The following is a 12,459-nucleotide window of genomic DNA, read 5'->3' as shown; positions in this document are numbered from 1 at the left end:
TGAGATTATCATAGTTTCCAACATAAGGACTATTATGTTCTGACATAACCAAACGTTGTCTTTAATCGGACAATCATAAAGGTTATGATTAAGCATAATAGAAATTATGTAGAGGATAATGAACAATCAAGATAGGATTTGTCCCTCTCTATGAGAGAGATATCTTCTGGGCCCCTAGATAAGTGAGACTGAGAAATGCATGGCCGTGTTCAAATGAATTGATAGTGTGATCAATATCATTTGAATTTATCAGTCTACTTAGAGATCGATAAATCATAAGTTTGAACATTATAAGTTTGACATTGACCATGACTTATGTTCAAACTAGATATCGTGTGACAAAGGGATTAATTCATATTCTATTTATTAGGCTTTATCGGATTATTGATCCTCATATTAGTTGGGTAGTCATAATGTCTTGCTAGAGGCCACTTATGACTTATGGGCCTTGTAGGACTGGGCCTATTGCCAATTAATATGAGCCTATTGGGTCACACACAAAAGAACGTTGTTGATGTGCTATGTCATATTAATGGGCCAAAAGCCCAAAGCCCATTAATATAATTAATAATAATAAAGTGTTATTATTATTAATCATTAATATAGTTAATAATAATAAAGTGTTATTATTATTAATATAATTAATAATAATAAGTGTTATTATTATTAATATAATTAATAATAATAAAGTGTTATTATTATTAATCATTTATTATTATGAGATAATAATATTTAAAAAATATGCAGTCTATCTGTGAGTGTTACAGATAAAGGACTCTATCACATAAGATATTTGAGTATCTACGAGATTGTGATAGTGGATTATGAATACAACTCCTTTTAGAAAAAGGAGTTGTGGGATGAACACAACTCCTTTTAGGAAAAGGAGTTGTGGGAAAAACAAAAGACTGAAACATATAAATACCCCTTCTACGAATTGTGGAAGGTACGTGTGTTTTTGAGAAAACTCAGTCTAAAAACTGCAGATTGTGGAGCACATAATCTATCCATCCTTGAGAGAGCTAGCACTCTAGAAGGATAGAAGACGTTCGTGTGGATACCATTGAGGGTGTTCGTTTGAAAAGGCAGCACCATCAGTCCGGCATTGTTTCTTCTTAACGAGATTAACAGGTTAGTCTCATATCCATCTTTTGAATTAAACGAAGCACTCGGATTCTGAAAAAGGAAATCAACAGAGATTTTATTTTTCCGCTGCGCAACTGGGTTGCAATAATCTCGGGATTCATTGATCAAGAATCTAGCAGCCACCTATCAACAACTAATGGACAAGGCTAAAAAATACATACGACTGGACAATGAAGTCCAGACACTAAAAAATGATGAGAAGACAAGTCAGAGTAAAAATCAGAAATCAAATAAGAGAGGCTATAAAAGTGAAAGGAATTACCTAGTGTCATACAGTAGGGATAACTGAGGTAAGTTTAGGAATTATACGCCATTAAATTACTCACGAATATATATGTGGATCAGAAAAAATAATAAAGAAGTTAGATGGCTCACCAAGTTTAACCTAAACAAAGCAAACATGCAAAACAGAACAAAGTATTGTCGATTTCATGAAGATCATAGACACACTATAGGAAAGTGTAGGAAACTAAAAGATGAAATTGAAATACTCATTAGAGATAGAACTCTGAGGAGGTTTGTTAGAAAAGACGAGGATAGAAGATCAAAACCTAGGGTAAAAACACTGGTCAATTCTGATGAAAATGAATCCGTAGAGTTTATCCATATAATTGCAAGGGGACCAAATGGTAATAAGGGAACAAACACTTACAGGATGAGCCTTTATAGAAAAAAAATCTCACGGATATTCAACGCTCGAGTCAAACTCTGATGCTTTAATACAGAGGATCTAGTCCTTGAACAGTCTAATGTAACAAGCGAAGATACCGAGTTTGGTAGGTTAGGCGAAAATTGGAAGAGAACATACAAGATCTCCAAAGTTATTCATTCTGGTGCTTATAAGTTGGTCTAGTTAGATGGTTCTATCATTTAACATCCCTAGAGTATTTGTTATTCACGAAAATATTATCAATAAAATTATGACATATTTTTCAATTCTTTTGGTGATTGAACTAAAATTACCAGAAATGATAGATTGTTGAAAGCGAGTCACTACCAGGCAAGTTTTTGTGTGTTAGTCCTAAAGACAATGATTAAGGTAAGTTTTTGACACCAAGCACCACAAGGTAGATAACCACCAGACGAGTCTTTGGGTGTTAGTTCCAATTAAAGTCAAGTTTCTGCCAAAAAGCACCACAAGGCGGTTAATCGCCAGGTGAGCCACAAGGCAAGTAATTGCTATATGAGTCTTCAGGTGTTAGTCTCAAAAGACAATAATTAAAGGCAAATTTCTGCCAAAAAGCGCCATAAGGTGGATAACCTCCAGGCGAACCATAAGGCGGGTAATCGTCAGGCAAGTCTTTGAATGTAAGTCTCAAAAGATGATGATTAGGGCAATTTTAAAAAAAAAGTAACAGAAGGCGAACAACCGCTAGGCAAATCTTTCAGTGTTAGTCCCAAAAGACAATTATTAAGGTAATATTTTTGCCTAAGGCCACAGGGTGAAAAACTGTCAGACGAGAAACCGGATGGGAAGTCCCATTTTTTAGAGTTGAAATATCTTTATTAGTTGACAAAGCTCAGGTACAAAATTGTTATAGTCCAATTCCGAGTATGACTCTTGTTAGCAACTGGGAGTTTGATGGTCCAATGGAAACTACAAGGGCGATAGTTGTAGATGGAGGAGGAGGTAGCACAAAGATCTCTTTCATATGTCGTGCCCACTTTAGATGTTGTGCTGAGGTGCGCGTGACGATTCTTCCCTTACGGGCATCACCGCCAAGTGAGCACCCGGGTGTTAGTCCCACACTATTATTAAAACTTATTTTTTGCCAAGTAATCACCACAAAGCAGGAAATTGCTAGACGAATACCCGAGTATTAGTCTCACATTATTAAAGCTAAGTTTTTGCAAAGTTAATTTTTTACTGACAGATGATATTCTGAGTACCTACTCTTAATAACAGTTAGCAAAAATCTAAACGCTGGGAAAGATGAACAAAAACTAAATACATTTCATTAAAAAAATAAAGAGAAGAAGACGAGAACAACCCATCTTCCCCAAAGAAAGGATTTATACTACTGATATGACGACTAGTTTTAATGAGCCTTGAGAAGCAAAGCGTTCTAGGCATGTGAGGCGACATGGGACAGGAAGCCGATATGGTAGCACCATGGTAGCACCATAGAGTTTTCAAGGACCAAAACCATAATTTTCCAACATTAGAATTCTCAAGAAGCAATAGTGGGATAAAGTAGTAGAAATTAATAGGAAGATAAGTGCTGAGATAATTTGTTGTAATTCCTTTCCATGTATTTATTTTGGAGGGGGGTGTCATATGAGACATGTTGATGTCTCCTCCTGCCACAAGCCTAGTTGTTCCTAAGCTCTTTAGGGCTGAGTGACTAGTTGGCCACCAGCTGGGGCTAGGCCTAGTTGGCTACTGTAGGCCTACGGAGATCCTGAGTTGTGCATTCACTCCTTGTAGACCATCCCCCCTGTTTACAGGGGAGGTGATAATTATTGTAATGATTGCGTCGATGATAATGTATAATTACCATTTTGCCCCTAGAATAAAATAAGTAGCCTGTTCATGAATTCTCATGTTCAGTTCTTACTTTTTGTGCCTACGGTGAGGCTTTTGATGGAATGCTGTGTGCTGGCTTCGTTGTCCATTTTTATAATCTTGACTAATCAGGGTATTCATGTTCATAGGGTATTGGGTGATTCTTAAGCCTGACTTGGCTTGAAGGCATTCAAGTCAAGTGCCGCACAGTTCCAGACGATTCCTAAAATTTGAAACTGTGACAATTGGTATAAGAGCTTATGAAGCGGAGGACCATAAGACGTACAAAAGAGGAAAAGAGTGCTGAGTGAACTCTTTTGAAAGTGGGGACAACGATTTCATAGCAGGATTCGCCGAGCTTCGCTACAAGTGGAAGAAGGTTGGGTTGTGTCAAGGAGATGGGTAAAGGCAGTTCAAGCCTTAGTGGTCAAGTGTTGTTGGCACACCTGTTGTTCATAGTGTATTGCTTTCTAAATGACTTGCTATATTAATTTGTATTAGAACCTAACGTGGTTAGTACTAACCTTTCTGATGAGATTCTTATAGGTTGATCATGATGCCGGGAGGGCATGAGTGTATACAGGTTGGTGGACTTGCTGTATGATAGGGTCATGCTTTTGAGGCAAGGAGTAAGTTCAACAGTTAAAGTCAAGTAATGGCGAGAAAGGTTAAGGGGAAAAGAACCGGCGATCAACGAGTCCAGGCAATAAGTTCGTGTGGAGAAGAGTGAAATAACAACTTCTCGCAACATTTGCAGTAGACCAAGGAATCAAGGGCAGAACATTTACCAACAGAAGATAGAGCTTTCGTTGTTTTATAATCAGTAAGAGCTAGCAGCTCACAATTGGGGGGGAGATACCGAGAACTAAATGATCTCATACCAAAGATTAAGATTGTCCAACATTTTAATCAAGAAGGACTAAGATCAAATCACATTGCGAGCAAGCCTAAAAGCATCGAACTTGAAGATTGAAGAATCCCAACAAGCTCAGTCGACGAGGACGTCGACTGTTTAAGTGGGGGAGTGTTAGGGTCATAGAGTTTTCAGGGACCAAAACCATAATGTTTCAACATTGGAATTCTCAAGAAGCAATAGTGGGATAAATTAGTAGAAATTAGTAGGAAGATAAGGGCCAAGACAATTTATTGTAATTCCTTTCCATGTATTTATTTTGGGGGGTGTCATATGAGACATGTTGATGTCTCCTCCTGCCACAAGCCTAGTTGTTCCTAAGACTCTTTAGGGGGGAATGACTAGTTGGCCATCAGCTGGGGCTGGGCCCAGTTGACTACCATAGGCCTACAGAGATCATGAGTTATGCCTTCACTCCTTGTAGACTGTCCCCCCTGTCTACAAGAGAGGTGAGAATTATTGTAACGATTGCGTCGATGATAATGTATAATTACCATTTTGCCATTGGAATAAAATAAGTAGCATGTTCATGAATTCTCACGTTCAGTTCTTACCTTTTGTGCCTACTGTGAGGTTTCTGATGGAATGCTGCATGCTGGCTTCGTTGTCCATTTTTATAATTTTGACTAATCAGGGCATTCATGTTCACAGGGTATCGGGTGATTCTTAAGGCTGACTTGGCTTGAAGGCGTTCAAGTCAAGTGCCGCACAGTTCCAAACAATTGCTAAAATCTGAAACCGTGACACCAGTTATAGACTTTCAAATTTGAAAGAATCAAAGACTTATGAGGGAACTTCTGATATAATTTAGCACTCACCCAAAATATGTTATAATTTAGCACTCACCCAAAATATGTTACATAGTCATGGCTTAACCACTTATGATGTGGAGACAACATTGACCATAGGAAATATGTCCGGTTCAGTAAAAACTCATTCCGTAAAGTTGGCCAAGTCTCTTAGAACATCTTGTTACTGTTGAAGGACGTTACAAAATAAATCCATAGAATACCTACTATTACAGGATCACTTATCCACTAGCCGATATTAGTCAGATTCTTAGGGACACTGCTAACTGACTCTATTTTCTTATAGTATAAAAGCAACCTGGATACAGATTTAAAATATGTATTTTAACACACTCTTCTCAAGCTCAATCAAGTTCTCTATTTATACTCACCATTCTTGAAAAACTTAGTGACTTGACCTCAGAGTGGCTGACTCTAGACGCCTATCATTTCACATTCTCTTTTACAGATTGATAGGTCATATTCAGCTTCTTTTCAGCTACATCAGTTAGCTTCACTAGCTTGAAGCCTCCGTAAAGTCCTTACCTCGCAAAATAGGCAAAGACAAAAAAGAAGCTGTTATAATTAGAGGTGAACAGTATCTCGTTTAAATTGAAATAATCAATCGAATCAAATTAATTCGAAAATTTTGTTCAATTTTACATTCTATTCGGTTTGGTTCAATTTTAATTTTTAAAAAATTTAGTTATTTTGATTCGGTTTGATTTTGATAAAAAAAAATTAAAAAAATTAAACCGAATCGATTACTTATAAATACTATATTTTTTTATAATATAAGGAGATTAGACTTTAAATAAAATTAAAATACTTTAATTAAATTATGAAATAGTTAAAATAAGGTATAAAAAATTAAATAAAAGTCATTAAAAAGCTTAACCATCGAACTAAATCAAACGAAATGGATCTAGTTCAATTCAATTTAATTTTTAAAAATACATAAATTTTAATTTTTAATTTATTTAATTTATTTTAATTTTAACTTGAACCGATCTAATATTCATCTCTACTTATAATTTCTTTCAAAATTAAAATTTTATAAAAGTCAAATTTAATTATTTTTTAATCAATTTTCATATGTTTTAAAAATTCATTTTTTTAGAAAAAGCCACATATAAATTTATATTAATTTATTTAAATTTTTTTAAACCTAAGTTTATATTCTCCTCCTGCTCAGTAGTTAAGACCAGTCACAAGGTCTCAAAACTTGAACACGTAACGATCTATCAACTAACAAGTTTGCTAGATCAACATTATCCTCTGGTTTGAAATTTGAAATTTTTAAAAATTTAATTTAATTGATTTTTATAGTAACAATTTACAATCAATTCTTAAATTTTTTATTAAAGATTAAATAAGTCTCATTTAATTTTTTTACTAAATAAATTTTAAAACTAAAATTCATTCTTATTTTTTACTCTCAAAAAATTTCTAAAAAAATACTTTTAAAAAATTTAAACTAATTACTGATTAGGATTAGAAAATATTTTTAATTTTGCTTTTAAATAATTATATTTTCACAATTTAAGATGGAATGATATTTTTTCAATAAAATTTAGAAGTATAAATATGTATTATGCTCAGAAAAAATATTATTAAAATGTAGTCACAAACCTAAAAGGATAGGACAAAGACGGCTAGTCAAGTTCTATGGTATGCTGCAAGTGTCTGATATTAAGTTCAGAGGTTTAAAAAGTTTTTTATTTTTTTTAAATAATACCATTTTGGATGTCATTGAAAAAAATAATAAAAGAAAATTGTGTTATTATTTTAATATTTTTATGATTAAATTATATTAAAAATAATGTTTAAATATTTTCTAAATTGTATATTTGATTTTCTTTTTTTTCAATTTTAGCTCCAACGGAAACGCCAAAATCACCCTACATTTGCCTGTTGAATTGCTTTTGGGTACCAAGATTTGGGAATAAAGCAGCTCATTCGGTCCAATTATGGGGGCAGATTTGTCCCTGAATTCATTTTAATAATTTTTTTTTAAATATCTTTTAAAAAATAGCGGTTTGTTTGGTTGCCAGGAAATACACATGATCCACCGTGACCTTTGTTTCCTGGTTGCATTGGCACATGGGATGGTAGTGCATGAACCTCGTTTACATTTCTATTTTATTTTATATGTTTTTAAAATATAAAAGTTAATAAAGTAAAATTAAAAGTATATATTCAGTAATATTTTGATATCAAAAAAATTAAAAGTTATTTTTAGTAAACTATCACTTTTTTTAATAATATTCTTTTTATTTTATAATTTTTATCTATATATTTTTAATTATTTTAAAATTATTATAATTTTTTTAATTATAATAATATAAAAACTAACTATTATAATTAAAATATCTCTTATTATTTAATAAATTTTAATATATTTAAAATAAATATAATTAAAAAATTATTTTTAAATGTATATAAAAAATTATAATAAATAAAAATTATAAATCAAAGAGAATATTTATTTGAGAGATTTATTATTTTAATATTATTATTATTAACAAGTCAATCCCTATATTTTTAAAAATTTATTAAAACATCCTTATTTTCTTTTTCGATTAATGAAATAATTTTTCTGTCCACTTTCCCGTTAAAAATAGATGATCAGATGAAAGAAAAATTTTTAAAATTTAATTTTTTTCTCAAATAAAATATTTTTATTTAGTTTCTGGATATTACCATTATTAACAAGTCGGTCTCTATATTTTCAGAAATTTATTAAAATTTTCTTAATTTTTTATATATTTATTAAGACGTTCTTATATTTTTTTAAATCTATTAAAATGCTCTTATTGTTTTTTCGCCTCCACTAAATAGTTCTCCTCCTAAAAAAAATGAGAAGAAGAGGAGAAAGAAGAGAAAGGAGAAGAAAATTATGATAAAAAGAAAAAGAAAAATTAAAGAAAAAGAAAAAAAAAAGGAAGTGGAAGAAGAATTGAAAAAGGAGGAGAAGAGGGAGAGTCTTACTATATTTTTAAGATCAAAATAGATAAAAATTATTTTATTGATTGAAATAAAAAAAATATTTTAATAAATTTTTAAAAATATAAAAATTAACTTACTAATAATAAAAAATAAGTTATAAATCTTCTTCATTATTTTGAACTAGTTAAAAGTACATTTCCCTTTTATTACATAAAGGTTAAAGAGCTACACCTCTAAGCTTAAAATAAATAAATAAGCACTTTCTTCATATATTACTTAAATTTTGAGCCCATCAGTTGAAAGCTTTATAAATTTATAAAGCAATTATTTAACTTTTAAAATTTTCAAAATATAACTTTTGAATTTCTGAAAAATTAAAACTCGTTTAACTCATCTTCTAGTAGTAGGAACGAGAGCGGATAAACTGCCTATGCAAATTGTCCTACCCAACTCAAACCCATTTACTATATTTAACCCTGAATTATTCCCCAACTCTATTATTTTAAATGATCCCATTCATCTCAAATCCAAATATTATTATTCAAATAATTTAATTTATTTAGTTTTATAATTTTTAAGATTTAATAATTTTATATAAAAAGTAATTTATATTATAAAATAGTTAGTAATCAAATAAACATTAAATTTTATTTATTTTTTATTTTAAATATTAAATATCTATAATACAAAATTAAAAGTGTATGACTTAATTTATGAAAATTAATTTACAAATATCAAGTGCTATTATAAACTAAATAAATTATTATATTTTATTTAATATTATTTTTAATAATTTTAATAATAAATTTACTTATCAATTGCAAAATGAAAAATATTTTTTAAACTTAAAAACAATCAAATCAGATCAATCATATAAGCTAGTTTAAAGAATTTATAAATTTAGACAAATATCCTCTGAAACCTAATCTCTTATGAGAGTTATTTTCAAAATTTAAAACATTTAAACTTAATTATAAAGTTCCGTAGGATCAGTTATACGGAAACGGTCTGAAATTACTGAATCAAATATATATAGCACTCACATTCACATGTTTATGTGTTTAATAAATCCGAATAAATTTGAGCCATTTCAAATTCTACTCTCCTCATCCTCCATTTTCAATTCAAAAAACATTTTCAATTCAAAATATATATATATATATATATATATATATATATATATATATATATATATAAAAGTTGCGAAAAGTTAAAATAACAAAATGGAAGATGAAAAAAATGGAATGGATAATAAAATTAGGGTGACAAAATAAATTGGTTCAAGTCAACCAAAGCAACAATGGAATTTTAACAAACAGAACATTTGCAAATCCAAGTGTAGGGTATAGAATGATAACTATACTAAACTTTTTAAGATTGATTTTACACAACTTGCAGAATATTTCTTACAAGGAAATTTTGATTTGAAAATGACACAAAAAAAAAAAAAAAAGAGTATACAAAAGAAGAATAATTAGAATTATGATTTTTCTTACTTAGAAGGGTTGGAAACAGCAGCATCTTTGCTGGCTCTATTGTATTTCATGTGGCTTTTCACAAGTTGTCCAGCAGAAATTGCAGACATTAGAGACAGCTCTCCAGCAAGAACAGAGCCTGCAACTATGGAGGCTAAAAGCCTGGAGTTAGCTCCTGGCGTCTCTTTGCTTGCTCCTTTTACTCCAAGCAGGTTCAAGCATGCTGATTGGGATGCAAGCTGTGTACCTCCTCCAACAGTACCAACCTTCAAAGATTCAACACCAATTAGAAAATTTTTTCAAAAGAAAGTAACTTTGGCTTTGACTAACAAATCCCATATATTCATATTTCAGAATTTGTTATTTTCTGTGCTTAAATCAATTTACCTCAATAGAAGGCATAGTCACAGAAACATGAAGATCCTGCCCATCATTAACAGCTTCCATCATGGTAATACAGTGAGAACTCTCAACGTTCTGTGCAGGGTCTTGGCCTGTTGCTATGTAGATAGCAGTCACTATGTTACCTGCATGAGCATTGAACCCACCTAGAGCTCCAGCCATGGCGGAGCCAGTAAGATTCTTCAGCATATTAAGCTCTACTAGAGCATCCACATTAGTCTTCAGCACCTTCTTCACCACATCACCCTTGATTATGGCCTCGCACACCACTGACTTTCCTCTTCCTTCAATCCAGTTCACAGCTGCAGGCTTCTTATCCGAGCAAAAGTTACCTGTTGTTTGTTATATAGTTGGTGATAATTTAGTCAACTAACATAGATTCAAAACCAATCGAGCATAAGAACAGAACAAAAGGGTAATCAGATTTTACCAGAGAGGCCAATAACATCCATGTCAGGGAAATCATTCTGGAGGAAATCCAACACATTCTGGACACCTTTAGAGACCATGTTCATGCCCATAGCGTCACCAGTGCTGCAACAAAATCTCATGTACAGGTTCTTTCCAGCAATAGCGCACTTGATGCTTTGAAGCCTGCCAAATCTGCTGGATTTGTTAAACACAGTAGACAGAGTCTCAAAATTGGCATGATCCTCCACGTACAACTTCAATTGGGCTGCTCTTTTTGCCGTTGCGAACCTAACAACAGGGGCTCTGGTCATCCCATCTCTCAGCAGGACGCTTGTGGCTCCACCAGATAAGTGAATGGCCTTGCAGCCCCTATTGGTACTGGCTACCAAGCACCCTTCAGTTGTAGCCATGGGAACCGAAAATTCCTTGCCGTCTAACAACAAAGGTCCAGCAATCCCAACGGGAATCTGAACATACCCAACAGGCATCTCGCAGCACTGCCCCAAGATTGACTCGTAATCAAATCCCTCAAGAGGTAACCCAGAAAGCGATTTGCCAGTTATCCTCTGCGACGCCTCGCGCCTGATTGCAGCAGCGCGCTTGCAGTCCCCCAATCTAGACTCGAGGGAATATGATGGGATAGTTCCAGCCACAACAGATTTGATTGTCTCTTCATCTTCCTCACCCAAATAAGTGGTGGCTGGAAATGGAATTTCGTCGAACACTTTCGGCTTCGGAGAAGGAAGCACGATTGGGCCGACTGCTTTTGGCGAAGAAACGATCGGCCGTGATAGTGGCGGCGTAGGAAGAGAGCAATCGAGAGCTTGTCCACAAGGCAGTTTCCGAGCATCTTCCTGAAGCAGAATTCGTTCCGCCGGCTCCTCGTCTTCATCATCCACAGTCCACAAATCCGTAGGAGGGCGTAAGATAAGGGACTGAACAAAGTCAATACCAAAGAAGCCAAGAAGGTAAACGAAGGAAGCGAGCAAAGCAACAATAGCAGAAATTTCAGAGAGAGTGACGACGTGCAGAGGGGTGGAGGTGCGAATTTTCTCACGCCAGCGGCTGAGAAGAAAATAAACCACCCAGAAGAAGACGGTGAAACAGATAGCATTAGTTAGGTAGAGATGAAGAGGCAGTGCATCGGAGGGCTTCTGGGTATTCTCATCCTCCACCGCTTTTACATTATCGGAGTTCATGGGCTTTCCGGAGGTGGGTTGCCGGGAGGAATCCATTTTGGACCGGCAGGTGGAGGATGAAAGGAGAGAGAATGGAGTCGGGTCTGGAATGGAATGGAATGAAGACGAAGAAGGGGATTTTATACAGAGAGCTGTTGACGAAGACGGAGTAAAATGCGAGTACGTACAGTGTGCTGCACGTGATACTTTATTATTTTATTAATGCCTATTTGTGTTATTATTACATTAATTAATAACTTAATCCTCAGTTTTGGCTGTTACATTTATGGTTTTTGAATTTAATTCTTTTTATTTATTTATTTATATACCAGGAACTCCTCCATGTTTATGGATGACTGTATGATTATTGGAGTTTTTTCTTTTTAATTAATGCAATGTTGCTTTTTTAAATAATTTATTTTTTTAATTAAAAAAATATTTTTATCATTTAAAAAATTTTAAATTTCTATAAAATTGATTTTTTTCAATTTTCTAAAAATTTTAAAAAATATTTTTTTCAAATAAATAAAAAAATTGTTTTTTAAAAATGAGAAAATAGAATATTTGAACCAAATAAATTCTAAACTTTAATAGTAGTTTTATGTAGGTTTCTGAATTACATTTTGTAAAAATCTCCTTAGATATAACAGTAGAGTTCCAAATTAAAAAGAATGAAATTATATTTTCTCAT

The 12,459-nt window shown here is 32.9% G+C and overlaps 1 protein-coding gene across 1 annotated transcript; it reads right to left on the bottom strand.

Moving 5' to 3' along the window:
- Positions 1-9,643: 9,643 nt before the first annotated feature.
- LOC110611890 (3-hydroxy-3-methylglutaryl-coenzyme A reductase 1) lies at positions 9,644-11,900 on the bottom strand. The gene is made up of 3 exons (XM_021752441.2): positions 10,610-11,900; positions 10,165-10,511; positions 9,644-10,043 (listed from the first exon to the last, which is right to left on the bottom strand). The coding sequence occupies exons 1-3, from the start codon at positions 11,823-11,825 to the stop codon at positions 9,795-9,797; spliced, it is 1,812 nt and encodes a 603-aa protein (XP_021608133.1). The 5' UTR covers positions 11,826-11,900; the 3' UTR covers positions 9,644-9,794.
- Between the last annotated feature and the right edge of the window lie 559 nt (positions 11,901-12,459).

The sequence above is a fragment of the Manihot esculenta genome, chromosome 3 (genome assembly GCF_001659605.2).
Source record: "Manihot esculenta cultivar AM560-2 chromosome 3, M.esculenta_v8, whole genome shotgun sequence".
Classification (NCBI taxonomy): domain Eukaryota; kingdom Viridiplantae; phylum Streptophyta; class Magnoliopsida; order Malpighiales; family Euphorbiaceae; genus Manihot; species Manihot esculenta.
The sequence above is the reverse complement of the archived record's forward strand: the minus strand, read 5'-3'. Positions and strand labels throughout refer to the sequence as shown.